Source organism: Eublepharis macularius, chromosome 15, assembly GCF_028583425.1.
Source record: "Eublepharis macularius isolate TG4126 chromosome 15, MPM_Emac_v1.0, whole genome shotgun sequence".
NCBI classification, from domain to species: domain Eukaryota; kingdom Metazoa; phylum Chordata; class Lepidosauria; order Squamata; family Eublepharidae; genus Eublepharis; species Eublepharis macularius.
In genome coordinates, this window is record NC_072804.1 from 16,975,889 (window position 1) to 16,999,951 (window position 24,063).

A 24,063-nucleotide genomic window follows, 5' to 3' on the forward strand; every position below is an offset into this window, starting at 1 on the left:
CTGTTGGATTGTCTGTCAAGACCTGGACTCTTTTGTGGGATAGTTAAGTGCGAGAGAATTAAGTGCGTAATAAACTGCTCACAACTCGAAAAAATTGATATGGCATGTCTTCTCATCCGACCAAATACCATCGACAGAAACGGCATCATAACAAGCTTCCCAACCCTACCAGGGAAGTGTCAGTAGTAATGGTCGCGTCATGACAGTGAATACCCAAAGCAACTCCTCTCGACTTGGTTCCAACCACCATAACAAGGAGCGCAATATCCACCTTTGGATTGAGTATTTAGTCGGGGGGGGTGGGGGAGACAGGCAGCTCGGGTCAAAATGTCTAAGAAATCAGAATGGCAAAGATCTCATCTAAAGACGAACAAAGGGAACTACTACCATGGTAGAGGCCATGAGCCCTAACTTGAATAGATTGTGCAAACTGAAATCTATTTGCTAAAAAATGCTGCACCAAAGTTGTCAGCAGGATAATCCTATCATTAAGGAAGAAAGCTCTATTAGCTCTAGAATCTAAGATTGCCCCCACAAATTGTAGGGTACTAGTAGAGATCAAGTTAAGACTTTTTTTGCTTTTACCACCAACCCTAGAGTTTTACATGTGGACAATAAAAGGGTAATATGTTCGCTTAAAATGTCTAGGGACTGAGCAGTGAAGTACCTTTGATGATCCCAGTATATAGAAAAATGAAAGTAAGCGACCTGTAAACCTAGAACCATAAATCTGGCATCTTGGGAAACCATATTTATAACCCAAGGGAGCGTGACCATCCGGAATTTTGCGATTCTCAGGTAGTCATTAAAGGCCTTTAAATATAAAATGGGCCTTTTCCTCCATTCTTCTTGTCTACCAAGAAGTGAGAATAAAACTCATAGCAGTTGTCAGGCCCTAACACTTCTTAGACCCTTCACCTAACAAAGGATGAATTTCCTATTGCAACTGTGGGAGTATATTATTAGGAGACTGAAAGGGTAAACAAGTAGGAGGCAGTGTATGAAACTCTAATGTATAACCAACTTTAATAACTGAAATAACCAAAGTATCTGTAGAAACATTTTGCTATGCATGAATGAATGGTGACAGTCTGTCGCTAAACAATGCAGAGGCAGTTACTATATGGAAGTCTAGTCAGAATTGGCCCTTTTGACCTTGAGTAGAGTCCTTAGAGGACTGATGGGTTAGTTTGCATCTTCCTGACAAACTTTCTTTTTCATTGGGACTAGTCAAAATAAGACCGGTATGGATACTGTAGCTGATATGGGTAGTATCTGTAGGACCTGTAATCTCGTCTGGGCAGATAATCACATCTCTCAAGCTGTTTGTATGTCAAGACTCATGAAGACTGTGGTAGAATGCACTAAGATGTCGCGGTTCTTTTTCAAAAGATATTTATATGTCTTCTCTGAGAACAATAAAGGCTCTCAAAGGGAACGTCCTCCATCTTATTTCAAGTCTCCAACTGGAGCGCAGAGCAGCGCAAGCATCCAAGACCACAGAGGCATCGAGGCCCCTGGCAGAGATTTTCAAGACATTCCTACTCGCACTAATCTGCTGGGCACTAATCAGAAGTGAAACTTGGACTATGTTCAGAACGAACCAGTTCCACAACCAATTACGACTTGGATCTATATGTCAAAGCACCAGGATGAAGAGGAGGGATCCAACTCAGATGTGACTCACCAACTCCACAACAGATCAAATGAACCACGGTTAAAGAAAAAAGCTATAACTAACTATAAACTATAACTATAAACTACTGCTTTAACTACCAACAACTAACACTAACTATAAAAGCAATCCAGTAGAAAGTGGAGCAGCTAGCAGGAAAAAAGTCTGTTCTTTGCAGCCACAAGAAACAAACCGAGAGAAAAGCGGGTGACCTCTCTAAACCACGCGACCATTTTTGGGAGGGGGGGGAGAAACCGCTCTGGAGCAGTGCAGGTGGGTGGGGTCACCCCCTCAGTAGCCTAAAAGCTTAGAAAATCCTGTTCCAAGCAGCTGGCCTGCACAAGTGCTGTCCCAGTGTGGGGCTGCACTGAAGACTGTAGATGAACAAGCTCTTTACAGATGTATAGGCGCAGCTCTAAAACAAGGGATGTAACAAGTGGTTTAAATTACAAGAACTTTAGGTACTTTAGGTATTTACTTCAGGTATTTATGTTTGAATACCATAGTTACACAGGCAAGTATTTCTCTCAATGCAAATATCCAGACTTCAGAACATTTTTATATTACCTGCTTCGCCTGTTTTGTAGAGTGTTCCATGTTTGTCTGTAAATTTAAAGTACTTTTTTCTGGCAAGCTTTAAAAAACTTTGGCAGGGAACCAAAAAAATGGCATAACTAGTGGAGTGCCTACAGCAGTTTGGTCTTGTCTGTCTTGAACAATATTCCTACCATGCCCCATAACAGTGAAGCATGATTTCAAAAGTAGTTTATGATACCCCACAGAGAAGTGTCCTTCTTAGAAAAACTTTTTTAAAGCCAACAGTCACTGATCAGTAGAATTTTTTTTAAAAGTAACTTGTGAAAGCAAGACCTCATTTCACATCAAACTTCTTTTGAAAAGTCATTTGATTTCAAACAGGTTTCTTTGGAGCCACAAAACACAGAATACCAATATCAGAAACTTTCCATTGAAATGACTTGTCTGATTTTTAAATCCCACCATGCAACATATGCAAAGCAATAGAGTCCACAAGAATTCGGAAACCATGATCAAAGACTACAAAAAGGGCAATATTCTACAAACCCCCACTTTTTCATCATGGTGACTCCATTCAGAACCACTATACACACAAAGGAAAGAAGAAACTCAAACCAATCTTCCACCCAGAATTCAATCCACTTTGTTATTAGGAAGCACTGGAAGAAAGGAAAGAAAAATCTAGATTTCCTCTAACCTAGTTTCAAAATGTAGGTCAGTCCACTGCAAAAGTTGAAATCCTTCAGAGCAACACAAAGGGAATCCCAAAAGAAGAACACACACATTGTTATAGATAAGGGGGGGGGGGGAAACAAACAAGAGTTGAAGGTGCACTGGCTCCAGGAACAGATAGAGCATCTACTTAAGAACATGTTTTATTTAAAACTTTAAGTGCCTGGAAGCATATCAAAGCCTTCCAAAATTAATATCGAACTACATCTACTTACAGCCTGTAGAGCTTTGGAGTCCCAAGAAACAACAATTCAGAAAGCAGCTGAAGATTATTTCTGTTTAGGCGCCTGTAATGAAAAAAGGAAAAAAAGTTAGAAATATTTTTTTAAAAAAAAACAACAGAAAATAGCAGATACCCTGCCACAAAGTGTCAAAACTAGATGTTACCAGTCTCCTATTCCCTTAGTATTCCCTTAGTATCCTGCCTTTCCACTAAGGAGTTCAAGGGGGCTTGCATCAGTTTTCCCCTCCCCATTTTTATTCTTACAACAATCCCAAGAAAATGTAACTGGCCCAAGACATTTCATGGCGTTGTTGTTGTTGTTGTTGTTGTTGTTTGATTTCTAGCCCACCCTCCCTGCAAGCAGGCTCAGGGCAGGTTACAACAATAATAAAAATACAAGGAATAAAACAATAAAATCAGAAGTCTTAAAAGAGCATAACTTTCAGTAATTGAAAATCTCAACAGATATAAATTCCGACATCCCAAGATGGGCCCCCCTTCACTCTTCCCTGCCCACTACACATAAAAAGGGGGACCTGCGAGTTGATATCACTCTGTAACATCGTGCACAGGTGGGCAGATGACTATGTAGATGACTGTGTAGCTCCCCCCTCTCCCCCCAGCTGGCAGGAGACCAGTAGACAGTGTGAAGATCCAACATGGGTCTCCCCGATTCCAGCCCAGCACACCAGCCTCAGCACAATCCCTGCTATCCATACAGTACGTATAGCAGAGGTAGGCAAATTTAGGACCAGGGTCCACACGACTGGTGACGTAAGCAAGAACTCAATGGCTAATTTAACATTTTTATTCCTACATACTACCAGCCTATATGCATGAACGTGTTAAATTCAAGGTTTTCGTATCAACAAAAGAAATGTTTAACAGCGTAAGGCTTGAGCAGAGAGATCATTTTCATGGCAGGTTTTTACAATCACTTTGCACAAGGGAGAAAGGATTGTTGAAGAGTGCAATCAAGCAGGTTATAACAATTCATTTTTCAAGAAGCAGTTCCAGCTAAACTAATGTGAACCACAGCAACCAAAGTTTCAAGATGGCTTTATAAAAACAGTAGCAAAACCTTCACCATTATGACCAGCAGGGATTGGAAGGAAAGAGGAGAGGGATGAACCCCACAATATGTCCCTGGAGGCTGGACACTTGGACAAGTTTAACTATCTTTGCAATAGTGTTCAAAGAGTGATCGCTCTCTCTTCTCCCCTCTCCCTGGAGCAAACGCAAGCTATGGGCTTACAAAGGGGTCCTCGCCATTATAGCAGGGCACTAACCTGCCCTGGTAAACTCTAACATCAAGAGCCAAGATCCAGACTCTCTATCTGTAGGCCGCTTTTTTTATCCTGAGGAATGCAATAGAGGGCTTGGAGCCAAGCTGACGTTTCTATCGGCAGAATGCAACTTTCCTTCCCCATCCCATTACAGAACTTCATGAAATGCTGTTCCTGGGCAACAGGGAACCCTGCAGAATGGCATGAGGGGGGGGGGGGTCAGCAACAGAAAGGGCAAATACAAGTAAATTGCTGGTTCCACCGAATACATCATAGACCTCTCTTACTTGAAACAAAGGCACACACGGATCATAAGCTCAAGTGAGATTAAGCCGAAGGGTGATCGGGACATGATCACCTCCCATATACTCACAAACTTCCATACCAGTAACATAAGAGAACAGCTCCTCAGCGTTCATAAAACAGTCAATCAAACTGGCTCCTTTGTAGCCAAAATAAATAAAATCACATTTAATCAAAGCCACTAATAACAACAACAACATTTGATTTATATACTGCCCTTCAGGATAACACCTACTCAGAGAGCTTTACAAAGTGTATTGTTATTATTCTCACAATAATCACCCTGTGAAGTGGGTGGTGCTGAGAGAGCTCTGAGAGAGCTGTGACTGCTCCAAGGCCACCCAGCTGGCTTCAAGTGGAAGAGTGGGAATCAAACCCGGCTCTCCAGATTAGAGTCCCACCATTCTTAACCACTACACCAAACTGGCTAAGAACTGAGCCTGCTGCTATCTGCCTAAGTAGCCCTGCCCTGGGTTCAATTTTGCCTCCATGCTACCGGGTGCTCGACATGTTAATTTGTGTACAAGACTTCCAGAGATGTGGTTGATGAAAAGAGGACGTCCAATAATCAAGGGGACTGAGGGCTGAAGACACTGACATTGGGAATTCTGTGTTCAGAGCTTCCAAGCGTTTTTGCCTTGTAAACAATAGCTGCTGGGGAAGCAAAATGAGAATCAGATCATGGTGCAGAGGGAAAAGAAAAATGCATACCAGAACAGAGAGCTCCATCTTTATAATATTTTTTTAAAAAACCTGCTGAAATGCAAACCTAAAGAGAATCTGACCAAGGAGCAGAAAAGGAAAGACCACAATTTCAGCAACATCTGGATCTCACCAATTGTTTCCCAAGGCAGGAGCAGACTCTGAATGGTAAGTGGGTCAATCTACACAGCCGCAAGCAAAATGCACCCTATCAAATACTCTCAACCAAATATTCATATGGCTGATTACAAGATTTAAAAAACGAAATTAATCAAAAACTAGTCGGGGGGGGCGCCTAGCAGCATTAAATTAGAAGGGTTGCGGGGGTTGGAGAGAAAGCTCCAGTACGGGGACTAGAGTGTTTAGGAGAGTACCCGCTAGATTTGTAACCAGGGCTTTTTTTCAGCAGGAACGCGGTGGAATGGAGTTCCGGAACCTCTTGAAAATGGTCACATGGCTGGTGGCCCCGCCCCCTGATCTCCAGACAGAGGGGAGTTGAGATGGCCCTCTGCACCGCCAAGCAGCGCAGAGGGCCATCTCAACTCCCCTCTGTCTGGACATCAGGGGGCGGGGCCACCAGCCATGTGACCATTTTCTCCGAGGGCAACCCACTGAGTTCCACCACCTCTTTTCCCAGAAAAAAAGCCCCGGATTTGTAACCATTTCAAGGAAGGAAAATTTTGAAATAATGACAGCAGAAACAAGGGCAAGACAAAGACCCCTCTTTCGTCAGCAACCACAACTTTGGAGAAAGGGGGTGAAGACTCGCAAAACAGTCAGATAACATTAGCATCAAATGCTCACTTATTTGCCAAGGTGGCAAGAAATCCCAACAGTAACACTATGAGGATTTGCTCCCCTGAAGGCGCACTCATCCAAAGAACCACAGCAATCTTGGCAAACAAAGCACAGTGCACGCAAGTACACTTACCCACAAAAACCACAGTCACTAACCCTACAGTAGAGTCTCAAGTCCCACATCCACAAGGCCGCACGCACCTCCCGTTCATCTCTGTGATCCTTTCTCCACTGAAATCCACTGAACTTTACTACTGCCCTTCACTGGAGCATCTCAATTTCACCAAGCCGTAATAGGAATTACATTTTTTAAAAGGGCATCCTGGAACGTAAACATTCTGTTGTTATAGTCAGCAGCCACTCACATTCAAATTCATAATATGAGAACTTAACATTTATATAGCACTTTGTCTTTTTAGTGCTCAAAGCAAAGATGTTGGATTAGCAGATGATCTGGCTCCTGCCTTGCTCGCAAGAAGCCATCACAGAACCCACCTATTGGCTAGACTGCCTGCCCGCACCTGAACACCTCTAGTGCGTTCAGTGGTGGGGAAAAGACCGCCGTGCTGTGTAAAACTGGACGTCACTGCAGCTACTGGTCCAACCCAGGGCCGCTGGCACCATTTCAGAGGAAGACTTAGCCTTTTAAAGATCCCCATTAGGTCCCAATCCCCATGACTTTTCAAGTGCTGAAACAGTCATGGAAGGGAGGGGTGTCTGTTACAGCACTTGAAAGGCATGGGGGGGGGGCAGGATCGCATGATGTCACTGTGCCGTGGGCCCATCAGGCCCTCACATCAATTTTTAAATGGCTAAATACTCCTCTAAAATGGCATCCATGCTCAAAGGTTGGACACATGTCCACCACAACTTCTGTTTTGGCCCTCAAAGTCACTTTTTCACAGCTGCCCCCTCACACACCCTCTGGCCCCAGTGCCATGACCACCTCCACTTAAAAAACGTATTTTTCCCTTTGATAGTTTTACATATTGAGACTTCCTCCTTTGGCGTCTCTGTGTATCTTATTAACAACTGCTGAGTCCACGTCAATTCATGAACGCACATATCCTCTCCTGCACTGTCCATAACACATTTGCTCAAAACTGCAGAATTACAAAGAGAGGGGGCAGCTTGGGTCTTGTTGCCAGCAAAGTTCCTGGCACACGGTGGGCACCGATAGCTAAAAGGAAAGGCAGCTAAACTGTCCTGATCAGAGACATATTTATGTATGCTTATTGGCTATGGAACGATTTAAGAGAGACTGTGGAGCTTTGTTTTGTTTTTAATTACGTATGCAGGGTTTCAAGCCTCTGGAATCACATTTAAACTGGGTTGCAGTTTATACGCAGCGATTTTACCACACCAGGAAAGCAAAGCCCACCTCTACACTGCGCTAACATTCGAACAGTGCCCTGCAGGAACTGGCAACGTGGCGTAAGCATGATGCTGGGCTGCAAGGAAGTGTGCGCTGTTAAGCAGCTTGTTTAAATCAGGTCGAAGTCTTTCAAGCTGAGTATCCACCACTTGACCCTTGTGTGGAGAAACAGTTGCAACCACCTTATAGGATTTTTATATGCACCATATTTATTCTTGGATTTCTCATACATATTGGCAAATCTTGAGGACTTCAGAAATAACACCTGTGTTTAAAGGATACAAGTGAATTCCTCCAAATATCATTGTTCTAATTAAAAGAGTTGAATTGGCTTATATTTTCTTTTCAAATAAAATATTTAAAGCTGAAAGACTGCTCTTCCAGTTCGGCATATATGGACTATTGAAGTGATCTACGGTGGAAGTATCTCGTTTTGCCAAGTACAAAAAGTACACAGCTTGCCTAACATTTAGAACCATGCAACAGCACCATAACACACAACTTAGAGGGGAAAGCATCCAGATCACAAGCAACAAATTTCTTGTTTAGTACACTAAAAAATAGTCCTGAGGAAAGATACCAAATTGTTCACACAACCCAGTTCTTCCAAAGGCCAATCTAGTTATCACGCTTAAAAGCACTGATTTTAAAAAATCTCACACTGCATGTACTCAGTCCATTCATTCACTGGCTCTTACAGCTCGTTCACTTCCTCTCAGCATCAGCATCCATTTCCGGCAGGCTGTTGGGCCTCACCAATTAAGAGCTACGAGGTCTTTCAAGAGATGCCATGCTTCACCAGGTCAAACAGCTCTTTGCATATTGTAGACACATATGTTATGGTGAGGAAGTATAACAGTATCAATGTGTGTGTGTGTAGGGGGGGGGTATAACAGGGCAAAAACCTATATACAATTTCAGCAGTCTAACAGTGACTTAGTTTAAACTGAATTTTAAGTGTTTAACTACATTTGAGATTGACCATGAACTGATGTAACCTCTCTGACGTGAACAGAGTTTCCATCCAAAGAAGTGTTATCCGACCCACCAATTTTGCTCTTCATAACCTCCTTCGTGACAGTAACAAAGCAATTAGTAACTGAGATTTGAAACATTTGGGGGGAATGATAGAAAAAGCAAAAATGTGCTATCCTGTCTTCACAAACTGAGCATCAGCAAAGAGCTTAGGTTTTCAATTAAGGGGGGGGATGTCAGGAGAGGAGATCAATGTGATCTCTGAAACTAAGGAATTTCATCCAGCAACTCCTTATTCCAGGAGTCTCCAGCCTTTCTGAGGGCCAAACTACAAGTGACGAATGACACTAGTTGAACACTTGTCAGCTTCCCTCAAGTTTTGGCGGGAAATGTAGGCAGCTTGGCGGAATGTTGGACAAGTGACAGTTGAAAAGTCCGTTGGACAGCAGTCGGAGAGCCAAGCTGCAAGACCAGGACGCCTACATTTCCCATCAAAACTTGAGGGAAGCTGACAAGTGTCCAACCTGTGTCAGGCGTAGTTTGGCTCTCAATCTGAGGGCACCTTTGGAATTCTGATACAGGGTGGTGGCCTCAGCAACAAAATGGCTACTGCAGAAGGTGGAGCCAATTACAAAATGTCAGAGGGAGGTTAAGCATAAGTCTAATAGTTCAACTTTTCAGGCAGAAGTTCTGTTAAATAGGATGCCTTTTAAAATGGACATATTGTTTTTTAGAAATATTTTTTTGCATACAAACAACTTACCTGCAGTCACACAATGAAGATTCTTGTGTGTGCTGGTAGCTGCTGCTGAAGCAATTTAAAATAAATGCACAGCCAACAAAATCTCCAATGGCCAGTCAGAAGCCCTGCCGGGCAAAAGCTCCACTTGGACCCGATTACTTTCTAAAAACACAACAGGCACCAGAAAATATATTGGTGAGCCCATCAGCACCATTTTGGGGACCCCTGGCTTTGCTGTCCGAAATATAAGGGAATTCTCTATGGAATTCTCTACAATTCTCTACAAACAGCTCCTGCACTCCGTAGCAGGCCAATTTCGGCCCATTTGGGGCCAAATTGGGCCCGTTTGGTGCTAAAATCAGGCCACTGCAGAGCACAGGAACACTGCCGGGGCAGAGCAATGGGCCCTAGAATGCTCTTGCGCTCCACAGTGGGCCGATTTCAGCCCCAAATGGGCCCAATTCAGCCTCAAATGGGCCAAAATTGGCCTGGTGTGGAGCACCGAAGCACTCCAGGGCCCGTCGCACTGCCCCAGCCTGCTCGGGGTCACCACCGCACCAGGCTTTCTCACGTCTCCAGAGACCCCGAGGAAGCAGAAGGAGGGCAAACTGTGTTGCCAACTTCATTCTTATCCTCACAGAGTGCACCCGCGCGGGGATAAAAAGCAAGTTGTCAGCAACACAGTTTGCCTTTATTTTTTTAGATGTTTTCCAACAACAAAGAAGAAAAGGGGGTGGGGGGAGGACACCCCACAGACTCAATCCAAACATGCAGGGTAAAAAATAGAGGGGTCAAGTTACAACCTAAAATGTAAAATATATTCCAAGAAGGTATTTATTATGGATGCGCACAAAATACAGGTTAAAAACAAGTTTAAAACGTAAGGCCTGAATGACAGGCTTACATGGATATGTTAAAAATTGCTAAAATGTTCTCCATACACAGATGACGATACAGTCCAATGACCAACACAAAGACAGATGATACGCGTTTCGGCCCTAAGGCCTTCCTCAGTGGTCAATTGTACAATATTTATAATCAAACACACCCACACATTCAGAAACCAATATAGAAATGCACCCGATGCTTTATCTAAAAATGCAAAAAGAGAAAAAAGAGGAGGAAAAAATTGTATTTAGTGTTGGCAACCACTATGCTCTTGAAATATTCTTTAGAAAAACACTAAAACAAAATTTACCCCTTATACTGTGTGGTATAATATAAATGTTGCTGCAAACCAAGGATTGCACTCACACAACGCTCTTTATTTGATGCTGTACTCTATAAAAAAATGTTACAAATGGCACGTAGCCTGCCATTCAGGCCTTATGTTTTAAACTTGTTTTTAACCTGTATTTTGTGCACATCCATAATAAATACCTTCTTGGAATATATTTTACATTTTAGGTTGTAACTTGACCCCTCTATCTTTCCCCCCCCCCCTCTGGATGTTTTCCACCAGATTTCTTATTTACTTGACTCCTCACTGAAACTCAAGGCAAATTACAAAACACAGAAAACTATTCAAGCAGACAGCATAAAACATGCAACAGGCAATGCAGCAGTACCAGGGCTGCAGAATCAGAAAACAAAGTCTAAAGCATGACATTCCGTAAAGCAGAAAGTGGATCACAAAGGTAGACGATAATGCAGTAAAGGCAAGGTGATACATATAAACAAACACTGCAACAGACTACAATCTTATTATTAAACATTTCAGCTTTTTAGAAAAAAGGATCAAATGCTATGACAGCTCAGAGAAGACGAATTTTAAAAGTGAAAATGGGCTTTTGGGGTTGAGAGTAAGATAACGGTAGCGTGGCATGCCATCAGCTTTTTGGGAAATAGTAATCTGCCTATTACGCCAGGAGCCCTCGATTGGTTTAGCCTGAGTATCTGCAATTTGCTCTTAGAAGATGTTGCAAGGCATAACATTGGAAGATTCAAAACCGTGCAAGGAAAGGTGGGGAAGTTGAGTGATGTGCTTTAAGTATTAAAAGTGGAGAGGGTGTCCCAGATAAGCAACTGCCAGCAAGTCTCTTATTCCAGCTTAGAAATGTATCCTGTAAGACCAGGCAGGTAAGTAGGCGCATGTGGTTACTGTGCTGTAAGGAAAGATACTCTTTACCAGGGATTTTTTTCTGGGAAAAGAGGTGGTGGAACTCAGTGGGTTGCCCTCAGAGAAAATGGTCACATGGCTGATGGCCCCACCCCCTGATTTCCAGACAGAGGGGAGTTTAGACTGCCCTCCACACTGCTGAGCGGCACGGAGGGCAATATCACCTCCCCTCTGTCTGGAGATCAGGGGTCGGGGCCACCAGCCATGTGACCATTTTCAAGAGGTTCCAGAACTCCGTTCCCCCGTGTTCCCCCTGAAAAAAAGCCCTGCTCTTTACACAATCAGAGTATTCACTGTACAGTCATGGCACTTGCAGCAGAGATTTTCCTTGGCTCAGACTTATTAAGACCCTCACAAAGATCTTTCTTCCAAGAACAGGGGGCAGGGGGGGCGGTCTGTGTACAGAGAGAGGTTGTCTGGAAATTAGGGCTCCTCAGTACCGTCAGTACTTGACAGTAGTAAATTTATTGCAATTAGCCATTGGCCATAGCAAATTTACAATTAAATAAATAAACAAAATATACAGTTGATATCGACTCCATAAGCTCCAAGGACTACAAAATGTCAATACAACTACAGCAAATAATACCCAAGGCCATAAGATAAAGAAAATGCTTTGCCCCCATGTATAACAAGAGATTCTGAGGTTATAAAGTCTGCCTGAGAATTATGCCTCTTAGTTACTGACCTTAATTCCAGATTTTGAAGGAGGCAAGAGGTTAATAAAAGGCATTTGGCACATGTTCAGAAGCATACTTTTCCACGTGAGACGTAGTCTAACACTGGAAAAGCACCTGAGGATCCAAGGCTTACATTTATTGTAAGGAGAGATGAAAAGACAGAAGTACAACAACGCCTCTCTCTAAAGTAGCATTTCCCTTACATGCCCCTGAAACTATAGGCCTGGTTTTCAGGTTGTGCTAACAACAACAACTGTGCTTATATACCGCTCTTGTAGACAGATTAGTGCCTCACTCAGGTTAGCATTATTATTATCCCTGGGGCTGAGGGGAGTGGCTTACCCGAGGCCAACTACTGAGCTCATGGCAACAGTGGGATTCAAACCAGTAGAGTGCTGATTCACAGCTTAACCACTGTGCTACAGATTTTATTCTGCTGTCCTTGTTTCCCGTCATGAAAACTCAGAAGGCTAAAAAAGTCCATCCATTAAAAAAAAAAGGCTGCTAGCAGGAGCTGGCCTCAGTTGCCACTTTAAACCCGCTTCTCTTGAGGTTCTTTTTCAGCTGGCTCACTGTAGCTGCTGTGGGAACCAAAGGACCACCGATTACTGAACAAAATCCAAAGTTTTGACCCCACCATTTGGAAAAGCAGCTTTCCTCCCAAAGCTAGTCTTACCACACATCCAAAATAATTGTTCTACCTGAAACCTCCACGGAAGCCCCTCCAGTCAGCCATATCAGCTAGACGAAACACCTATGCCCAGAAGAAAATAGTGGACAGTGTGTGCCTCAGTAGGGCAGCAAAGCCAGGCCGCCTGGAAACAAGGTTGCGGTTTCTGCTTATGCACAAGACTCCCAAAACATACAGCAAAATATCCATTTGAAAATTAAAAAGGATACCCCTACCACAAAAAACCACAACTCAACAAAACTGTCAATGGTAAACATCCACTAAAAAGAGGGGAAATCAGCTCGAACGAATCCCCTACATTATTCTACATTCATGCTCAACGCCTATCAATACAGGATAAGTTTTTAAGAGCTTTCAACACTAAAAACAATGAATGGGGTTAATGACGATCACAGAAAACTGTTTTATCTCAGTTAGCTTCATTCCCCTTTCTAAACTGTGAAAGGGGCAAAGCTCCTACCAAAATCAAGTAAAGATCACATAAGTGAACCTCTGAGATCTATTGTAAATCAGTCACTAACTCAGGGCACCTTCCCCCAGCTGCTCAAACAGGCAGTTATCCGACTGCTAATTGAAAAGTCATCTCTAGACAAAGCTGATGTGGCCAATTATCGTCCAGTCTCTAATCTGCCCTTTCTGGGCAAAGTGATTGAGAGAGCAGTAGCTGACCAACTCCAGATCTTCTTAGAAAACTCGAGCACTCTAGACCCTTTCTAGTCTGGATTCAAACCAGGGCATGGAAGAGAGACGGCACTAGTAGCGTCAGTGGATGATCTCTGTCAAAATATGGACAAGGGCCATGCCTCCCATGCTAAGGTGTTTAGAAACAGAAGTGGGCATCAAAGGATGTGCCTTGGACTGGTTTAAATTGTTTCTCATGGAACGGACTCAAAGGGTTGCCATCGGAGATTACCTATCTCCAGAATGGGAACTATCTTGTGGGGTCCCACAGGGCACAAACTTATCTCCCATGTTATTCAACTTCTACATATAATCTTTAGGAGAACTATGGAGTTGGTTGTCATCAATATGCAGATTATACCCAACTCTATATCTCGCTATCGAGGTCCCCACAGGATGCAGTAGAAACCTTAAATCGCTGCTTGACAGCCATAGCAAAATGGCTGAAAAATAACAAATTAAAATTGAACCCAGACAAGATTGAAGTGATGCTTGTTGGGAAGTCAGAGATCTTGAAAAACATTGTACTTCCCACCTTCGATGGAGTTCATTTGACCCTTGCAGACTCAGTGAAGAGCCTAGCGGTTATACTGGATCCAGCATTACTACTAGAAAAACAAGTTAAGGCAGCTGCAAAAAACACTTACTACAATTTCACTCTAGCTTCTTATCTCGACACAGCCGACCTGGCCGCCTTGATCCATGCTATGGTAACACCAAAACTTGACTATTGTAATGAACAGGGCTTTTTTTCAGCGGGAACATGGTGGAACGGAGTTCCGGCATCTCTTAAAAATGGTCACATGGCTGGTGGCCCCGGCTCCTGATCTCCTGTCAGAGGGGAGTTTAGATTGCCCTTTGCGCCACCAAGTGGCACAAAGGGCAATCTAAACTCCCCTCTGTCTGGAGATCAGGGGGCAGGGCCACCAGCCATGTGACCATTTTTGCCGAGGGCAATTTAAACTTTGAAATACTCCCCCCTTGTTCCAGCTGACCCAAAGTGATGTTATTGTGCACACTTGAGTTCCACCACCTCTTTCACCAGAAAAAAAGGCCTGGTAATGCATTATACGTTGGTCTCCCATCTAAATTAACTAGGAGGCTCCAATCGGTGCAAAATGCTGCGGCTTGACTATTATCAGGAGCGAGCAGCAGCTTGAACATCACTCCCATCCTACAGTCACTCCATTGGCTACCTATCAGTTACCATGCTCAGTTCAAGGTAATGGTTATTACACACAAAGCCCTTCACGGCCTTGGTCCAGCATACCTATGGGGCTGCCTCTCTCCCTATGTCCCTCCATGGCAGCTTCGCTCATCTGAACACGGTCTCTTGCAGTGCCAGCCTGTACATGGGCAAAATCAACAGAAGCCCATACTCGGGCTTTCTCTGTGGTGGTCCCTACTCTATGGAACGGCCTGCTTGAGGAGGTCAGGACAGCCCTCACCCTCCTGGCTTTCCACAAATAATGCAAAACTGAATTATTCAAAAAGGCCTTTTTTCTCAGCTAAGAGGATGGTATTGTAGGAAAGGGATCCCAGATGTTTCGCTAATGAGTTAGAAACCAGATTTCACCACTATGTTGCCTTACATATTATCTGTTGTTTTAAATATGTACTCGTATATCCTACCTGTGCTTTACGTTGTTCAATGTAAGTCCTAGAATTGATTGTGTCCTGTTTCAGCAATTCCTCAACCCCACACTGGATCCTTGCTAATGCTATATCTTTGTAAACTTATATTCTTTTACCCCATGACATTGTTTATGGAAATGTTCTTGGCACTGCATGGAAATGCCTGCCCTTGTCCTTGCCACTAATTGTACTAATCTCACACTATGTAATCCACCTTGAGTCTCAGAGAGAAAGGCAGAATATAAATAAATGAAGGAAGGAAGGAACAAACAAACAAACAAACTTGTACTATTCTGGAATGAGGGGTGGATAAGAACAGATGCAAGGAGCTATGCATTCCCCAACCACTATTTTCTCCCCCCCAATTCTCATGCAACACAGGGAGGGAGAGGTAGACATCCATGACCACCACCCCTCAGCACACACCAGAGTTGTGCTGCTCAAATTCAGAGGCCAGAAGAGCAGCTCCAGGGCAATTGCCTTACAGTGGCGAGGTCAAACTTAACGAGTTGCTGGGAGATCCATGATCAGATCTTCCCAGAGATTTGAAAAAGTAATTTGCCGTCATATACACACCCAGTTGGACCAAAGCTATGCACAGAGAGGAAGTGTGGATTAATTCCTTTCATTCCTGCCCAGTTTAACCTAAAAAAATCAGCCCACATACACTGTCAGCATTGGAAGGACAAAAGATGGGCATTCAACCTCCCACCCCACCACCCGGCACCTTTCCAGGGCTACTAACAGCATGTAGGGCTCAGGGCACCAATACAGGGGTGGAGGGATTCAGCCCCTCCCCCCCCATATGGCCCCGATCCCAAACAGTGTTCAGCTGCAGTTTACTTCTGTAAAATCTAGGAAGCTCCAATCACAATTCTCCTGGTATCTTGTCCAGTCCGCCCCCTCAGATTTCAAGGTTTAGAGCAAGCTGGTCTGAAGCAAGCAGCTTCTCTAGCTCTGGAGTTCTTCAGTGTGATGCTACTGAGGGGCAAGTAGGACTTCCCAATGGCTTGTTCTCATAAAACGATTTCTCATAGGTCTCAACTTGTACTGCCCCCCCAGATGCTGGGGAGAGAGAAGACAGAAGCCTCTCTCTGGTGCTGTCTTTTGCAAGCTTCTGAATATGGCTACAGCTGGAAACCAACGCTGGGCCAGCTGGAGAAAGGGCCACTGTCCTTTTGCCGTCAGTGCAATCAGGGTGGCTTACAAGTTTAAAACAATTCGAAGAAACAAAGCGAGGCAGCTAAATACGAACACAGTCAATAATATTCAAAGCAATACACAACATAGCGCTTAAAAACACTAAAAAGGCAGCTAAAATAATGAGCAGTCATTAAAAATCAATTCTGTACACATTCAGAACTATACAAATCTTTAAAACTTTCATAATGATAAAAGTCAAACGCTTCCAGATACAAAACATTCAATGAAGATTTTTTTAAAGAAACCAAACAAGCACTCAACCAAATCCAAAATCCCAGCAAGATTAAGTTCAGGTTTCATTAAATGCCTCTGGAAAAACACTGACTTCCTGAAAGCCAACAACAAAGGGCCAGACAGGCTTCTCGAGCAAGGCAATCCAGAGCCTGAAGGCAGTGGCACACAAAGCCCCAACCCCCACGTTTAGAAATGCTGGCATGTGCCATGTGCCACAGGGCAGCAGTACATGCTCTTAAATTATTAGCTGGTTTGACATAAGCTCCACTCACTCCCACACTGTGAGGCAGATTTTCCCTCCAAAACAGTCAAGATTGCTTGCTGGGGCTGGGAAGCCTCTGGTAGCATGTCTCTGGATATAATTTAAAGGTCTTTTTGTCCCACACTTAACACACACATATCCCAGCCCAAATATTTCATAGGGGAGAAGCAAGAGCCCACATCCTCTTTAAATGAAATGGCACTAAAGGGTGAGTAAAGGTCAAAAGGAAACACCAGGTTTATTAAACAGACAAGGCTGGTATATGGTTAGGTAGGGGAAATAAAGCTGAGGCAAATTTTGATTGTAGAACAGAATAATTCACAAGCATTAGGCACAATAATCTTAAAGCTTAGTTTCAGTAGTCACAGATCTTAAAAGTGAGCTGTGACTCACAAAACCTCATACCCTACCATAAACTTTGTAGGTGCTACTGGACTCTCGCTTTTTTCTACTGCTACAGATCTTAAAAGTGAGAGGTTGGTAGTTTCAGACTTAGGTTACTTTAACAAGGTTCCTTCACAGATTTCACTTTAGAGCTTAGGTGTTCTTACTCCAACACAGCACTCTTTTCCCTTTACACCAGACCCAGGGTCCTCCTTAGAGCCAAACCCCCCTTCTTAAGACACTGGCAGGGATGATTCTTCTCCACAAGCCATAATCCTGATCACTTGGCTGAAGGGGAGTCTCCTTTCACTGCCCACTTCCTCTGCCAAAAACACCACCCACCCCAGTTCTATTGTCTGTAAACCATTCCTAGCTTTCACACTTAAGCACTTTAATGAATAGTTTTCTTTAAACCTAAAGCTGTCCCAGTTAGGGCAAACTTTTCCTTTTTCCTCAGAGAGAGGGTTACTTGTTTGACCTTCCTTGTCAGACTCCAAATTACTTCAACAATTCTGTCAGCACCTTTTACCTTCTCACTGGCCAATTACAGAGAGGAGGAAGCAGCCTGTCAATCATTCGCCCTTCAGGCAGTTTTTTAACCCTTTCCCTTCCAACCACTGAGTGCTGCACTTAGTAAACCTTTCATATTCAAAAGCCCATTCTGTCATAGCTGGTTCTTAGTGGCAGCACTCCCCAAACAGTATTTTTTAACAGCCAGCCTAGCTGGACACAGAAAAAAAAAAGTATCTTGATGCACTGGGTTGGATCCTTTCAAGAACTTTTGCTGATGGGGGGGGGCATTTAGCCTATTCCCCTTTTGCCGCAGACCTCAGACTCGAAGTAGGATCAGGTCAGTCAATGTGGTATAGTGGTTAGAGTGCTAGACTGGGATCTGGGAAACCTCAGTTCAAATCCCTACTCTGCCAGGGAAGCTTGCTGAGTGACGTTGGGCCAGTCACACACTGTCACCCTAACCTTCCTCACAGGGTTGTTGTGAGGATAAAATAGAAGAGAGGAGACTTAAGTTAAAATCTGAAACCTCCCAGCACTGCAAGAAGCAAGAAACTTTTCATACCACTGGGAACTCCAACAGCACTCAAGTTTTTCTTAACAAACTCCCAGCCTAAAAAGGTTCAGAGAGGCACATAACAGTCACACAGGCCTCGATCAATCTGCTGTATCCCTCTGGGATACTGAAAGTGGAAGGCCTCACATTAGGGGCGAGAGCCAGCTGGAGCCACTACAGATATTTTCTCGGCATATAGCAATCTGATGAAAGCCCACATCTCATTAGAAAAACACAGGCAGGCGTTGCATGGCCAACGTTCAATTCCTTGCCTCTTCCATCTTAAAAGAATGGGAAGGTATCTCTGCCCAAGACTTAAAAACCTGCTGGAGTGAACATCAGTCAGATAAACGGACCCATTGCCTATATATATATCTATTTAAAATATTTTTGCACTGCATCTTTGCTATCAGTGAGCAAGGCAGTGCAAAACAGAAACAATAACAATTTTTTAAATTGAACCCAGAAGAAAGCAAAACAAACAAGTGGTGGATAAAACCCAAGGAAACAACCAACCCAATGGAAGTTCTATTAAAAACAGACAGCGGCTTCCAATCAAAACGGAGCAATCAAAGCAAGTTGAAATAAAAATCACTTTGCCTGGTGCAGAAAGTAGCCCAATGAAGGCAGCAAGCGCAAGGAAAGGGGGAGACCCCCCAAAACGGAGACTCAGCCCCCCAAAAGCCTCCGTCCTTCATGGCCACACATCTCCTCTCTGAAGCTGGGGTGCAGGGGTGCCAGAAAACCAATGGAATGTCTAGGCAGAATAATACACACACACGTGATCCCTGAAGTGGGACCATATGCTCAAGGGTATGCTTACAAACAGGAAGGGCCGCCTTCTTTATCCTGAAGACAAGAGGAGCTCTGCAACCTGACGTGTCCCCAAGTTGAAAGTCTCTTTAGCGTAACATGAAATTAATAGGACTGTCAAACATCCCAATGCATTGATTATGCCACATAAATAATAATCCTTCCAATAGACAGCAAACATAATTTAGTTTTTATGTTTTTAAAGCCATTTTATGTTTTAAAGGCATGATTTAAGCTATTTATTTTCATAGGTTTTGCTATTTTAATATTGGGGGGGGAGTTAATTTGATTGCTTTAGCAGAGCTGTATGTTCTCTTCAGCTCAAAGTAGATAGCCAAATGGGAAACTCTATACAGACATAAATAATCTTGCTGTCATTAGTGAGGAAAAGAGCAAGGATTCTCCAGCCCGCAATTTAACAAAGCAGGCTAGACAAAGGCAGCAAGCAGTCTCCCCCAACCCTGCCTCAGTCCTCCCCAGACCTTTTATATGCAGCCCCTCTCTATAATGTGCCAATTCGAAGGACTGAAGATTCCAGGTGAGCTGAAAGCAGCCTCTCTCTGAGCCAGCATCACCTCCGATGACAAGCTGAAGGCGGAGAGCAAGTGAACATCTCCAGTGCCAGAAGCCTTCCCAGTGGGAATCCATTCCCAAGAATGCCAGAGTAGCTTCAGCCCTGCATTTACAACGTCCAACTAGGAGGCTTTGTGTGAGTGATGTGAAGCAGATGCTAATATGATCAATCCACAGCCAAAGCCACTTTATGCAGGGCTTTTCATGTGTGCAATGATACTGCGCCATCTAGAAACACACAACGCATGGACATTTGCTACATCGCAAAACTAGAAAGTAGTGTACATCGGAAAAAATGCAGAGCCTTAAAAAAAGTTAGAGGGCCAGATTTATACCAAGATCTGCTAAACAAGTAAAAGAAATACTCTAAACATGGCATACTGAAAGAATAATTTCTCTAAAAAAAAAAGGAAAAAGGAATATTGCTGAATTCATCTCTTTCCTACATCAGATGCATACAGATGATCCCTCATTAATTTCTCAAATAACTGTAGCACCTTTAAGACTAACAAACTTAGTTTTAGCACAAGCTTTTGAGAGCCACAGCTCTCTTTTTCAGATGCATCGTCAGCTTTTGAGAAGCACAGCTCTCTTCGTCAGATGCATCGAAGCTAGCTGTCAGATGCTTTCGAGAACCACAGCTCTCTTCATCAGGTGCATCGTCAGATGCATCTGACAAAGAGAGCTGTGGTTCTCGAAAGCTGGCAATGCATCTGATGAAGAGAGCTGTGGTTCTCAAAAGCTTATGCTACAACAAAGTTGGTTAGTCTTAAAGGTGCTACTGGACTCTTTACTATTCTACTACTACAGACTGACATGGCTAACTCCTCTGGATCAAATTGTAGGGATGCTGGAAAGCTGAGGTGTCTTACGAAGATTAAAAATCTGAGACCAACAATGTAGTCAAAAATCATGTAATGTTTTAAATATGCCACATTTTTTCTATTAACTGAAATTTCCTCGCATTCCTGATTATAAATTTAAATATATACATTTAAATGCTGTATACAAAATTGTAGCTTTCATTGGCTCAGCCTGTTGCAGACTGAGAAAATTTTAAATTCAGCGAACAACAGGCAGCTGAAGATACCCCATTCAATAAAAGCATTCTTTGCAAGAGCAATTCAGGAATGCTTATTTTGACATTTTGTAATGGTGCTAACTACTAATTTAAGTTGCTTTTAAAAGAAAAGAGCATCCAGCAAGCAGTCTCAAAGAATGAGCAGAAAACAGATGTGGGAAAAACAAACAGCCCTCCTGTCTTGGAATTTCTAAAAAGGTCTGCAAAGAGCAAACAGGACTTCTCACTGCAGTTTGACTTCTAGACCTGTTAAAGACAGTCTCATGAGAACGAGACTCAGATTAATTAAGCGAACTGCTAAAAGTACGACACTTAGTACAAAGTACACAGGCCTTGCAGCCATGCAGCCTCCAGGCATACTCTTATTCCAGAGTTTGGGCTAAAGTAATCTTACCTGTTTTGTGTTTCTTTCTGTGGAATTAAACATAATTAAGACTGAAGAACTGCCTATGTTTTATACTAAAAATCTGGGACGGGTAGTTGGTAGAAGCATTTCCATTTGAACTTCACTGGAATTCTCTGATTTATTTTAGTACTATCGCTTGTTGTTCACACATTTGCCAGTTACTCGAGACTGGCATTCATTTTGCAAAATTAGCTAATGCTTTGAACAATATTTAAAGGTACCAAAACCTTATTCAGTACAGAGAGCTTTGGAATCAGAACAAAAACTGTTAAGAAAAGTATTGGTACATGAGATTTGCTATTGTCAGTAATTGGCAGATTTTTCTAGATAGACTAATTATCCCTTCTAATTTAAAAAATGCTACATCTGACAGAGAATAATGTATGGATTTTAGTCACCTTCTGTGGCATTTCCTATTCTACTATTTCCTATTCTGCTGCAAGCAGAACCTTTGATGCAATATTGAAATACAGAAAGCTCTAAAGACAGGTTAAGTACCTTAATATTTAAGAAAAATTTGCTCATAGAAATGCAACTATAATTGGGGAGGGGAATACTTTATTTTACTAATTGATAAAACATCAGACTTCTTGCCCCTCGTACTTTTCACAGATAAAGAATGTGCTATGCACCTAAAAGTACATACACAAGCCAGAAGGGGGGAAAAGGTTTTGCCATATCCTTGATAAACAAACTGGGCCTTTTCAAAAGCATATTCTCTGCTTGAGTACACTACCCACTTTCAGACAGAAGCCTAACCCTTGGCTGCATTTATTCTTGGAAAAGCAAAAGCTATTTTACTTATTTCTATTCTGTAACCTTTCAACCAGCGGTTCTCAGTGTGGCTTACAATCAAATGACAAGTCACAATTTTTACAAAATCACACTGAACAACATGCTTCAAATTAGGGTTGCCAACCTCCAGGTGGTCAAACCAGGAAGGAGCCGCTTCGGGGCACAGACTAACAGCAAAAGGCAAGTGCCCCCCCTGAAGTATACAATCAACAGAAATAAACAAAATTAATTTATGTAAAGTGCCAAAAGTGCTTCAGAAGTTAATATCAATACAGATACATTTGAATATACATATACAAATTCCTACAATGCACAATGGTGGGACCATGAACGACATACAAGAGTAATGTACAGTCAATCATTTAGAATTCCATTCAGCTTTCAGTAAATTTCCAACTGCTCGGGAAAAGCCCACAGAAGTGCAGAAGCCTGCAGCGGTTCAGTAGATTCCGGTAAATTGTTCATTCCAGAACGCCACGCCCACGGGTTAAGCCAGCATGTCAAAAATCCATCCCGTTTCGCTTAATTGCTTCTTCACAAGCAAAAATATAGCAGTCACCACAATCAATCTCGCTCCACCATTTACATTTGTTCAGGACAATCTAGCGTCACCAGGTGGTAGCAGGAGATCTCCAAGAATTGCAGCTGATCTCCAGGTGACAGAGATCACTTGCCCTGGAGAAAATGGCTGTTTTAGAAGGTGGCATTATACCCTGCTGAGGTCCCTCTCCCAAAAGCTCCAGGAATTTCCCATCCTGGAGCTGGCAAGCCCATTTCAAATTCATATTCTGTAAACATCCAGATTAGGTCACTGCAATGTGCTTTACACTGCAGTGCCTTTGAAGGCAGTTTGGAAATCCTGATTTATTCTAAGATGCAGCAGGATTGCAAACTGTTATGCCATCAATGAGTAGTCAATTTTACATTGCTTGACCGGGTGCCAAGCACAGTCTTTAGTGCTCATGCTTACCTCTAAAACTCTAACAGCCTAGAACCAGGGGTCATTTTGTAGAAAAAGAGCTGGAGGAACTCATTAGCATAGTTCATTAGCATAACTCATTAGCATATGCCTTTGACATCACCAGAAGTGTGTCATTAGCACATTTCATTGGCATATGCCACACCCCCTACATCACCTATTCTGGCTGTTTTGGACCCAATCCTGGCCATTCAGGGCCGAAATTGGGCACAAAAAGGCAAAAAAGGGCTGAAAATGGGCCCAAAATGGTCAGTATTGGGCCGCTGCTGAGCGGGAGAGTGATCCACCACCTGTCAGAGGCCCAATCCAGGCCGTTTTGGCCCCAGTCTAGGTCGAAACAGGCCCAAAATGGCTGAGAGTCAGGTGGGTGGGGCCACCGGTCATGTGACCTCTTTGGGGAACTGCCAGAACTGTGTTCCTGCGTGTTCCCCCTCAAAATGAGCCCTGCCTAGAACAAGAGTGACTAAAGGACCCCATTTCTCATACAAAACTTCCCAGACATTAAGTCCATCCAAGGGCCCAAAAGTATGAGGGCCTTCTTCTGTAGCCATGCCTCCCTTGCCTACGCAACTCCCTACCTGCAGCAATTCACCTGATAGCAGCTCTTTCAGTTATTTGCTGATAATGTAATACTGGTGGTTCGCTGGCTGTTTACAAAAATTTGATGCATTTAATACTTTAGCCAAATTTGGTCCCCTCATTGGCTAGTAATGTCTATAATCTAGAGATTATCTAATATTTTAATGAACTACAACTATATCTGTAGATTACAAGAGCCCCGTGGCACAGAGTGGTAAGCTGCAGTACTGCACTCCAAGCTCTGCTCACAACCTGAGTTCGATCCCGGTGGAAGCTGGGTTCAGGTAGCCGGCTCAAGGTTGTCTCAGCCTTCCATCCTTCCAAGGTCAGTAAAATGAGTACCCAGTTTCCTGGGGGTAAAGTGTAGATGACTGGGGAAGGCCATGGCAAACCACCCCGTAACAAAAAGTCTGCCAAGAAAATGTCGTGATGCGATGTCCCCCATGGGTCAGTAATGACTCGGTGCTTGCACAGGGGACTACCTTTACCTTTTTTTACCTAAAGGAGGTGAAATCTCATTATGAACTCATCTCA

At 43.2% G+C, this 24,063-nt stretch overlaps 1 protein-coding gene across 2 annotated transcripts in view; it reads right to left on the reverse strand.

Annotated features, from left to right (window-relative positions):
* SLIT2 (slit guidance ligand 2) overlaps positions 1–24,063 on the reverse strand; it is a 402,035-nt gene that overhangs the window by 336,412 nt on the left and 41,560 nt on the right. For both annotated transcript variants that reach the window (XM_054998712.1, XM_054998711.1), the window contains one exon: positions 3,160–3,231. In XM_054998712.1, the coding sequence (XP_054854687.1) occupies positions 3,160–3,231 (72 nt within the window). The remainder of the gene's footprint in view (positions 1–3,159; positions 3,232–24,063) is intronic.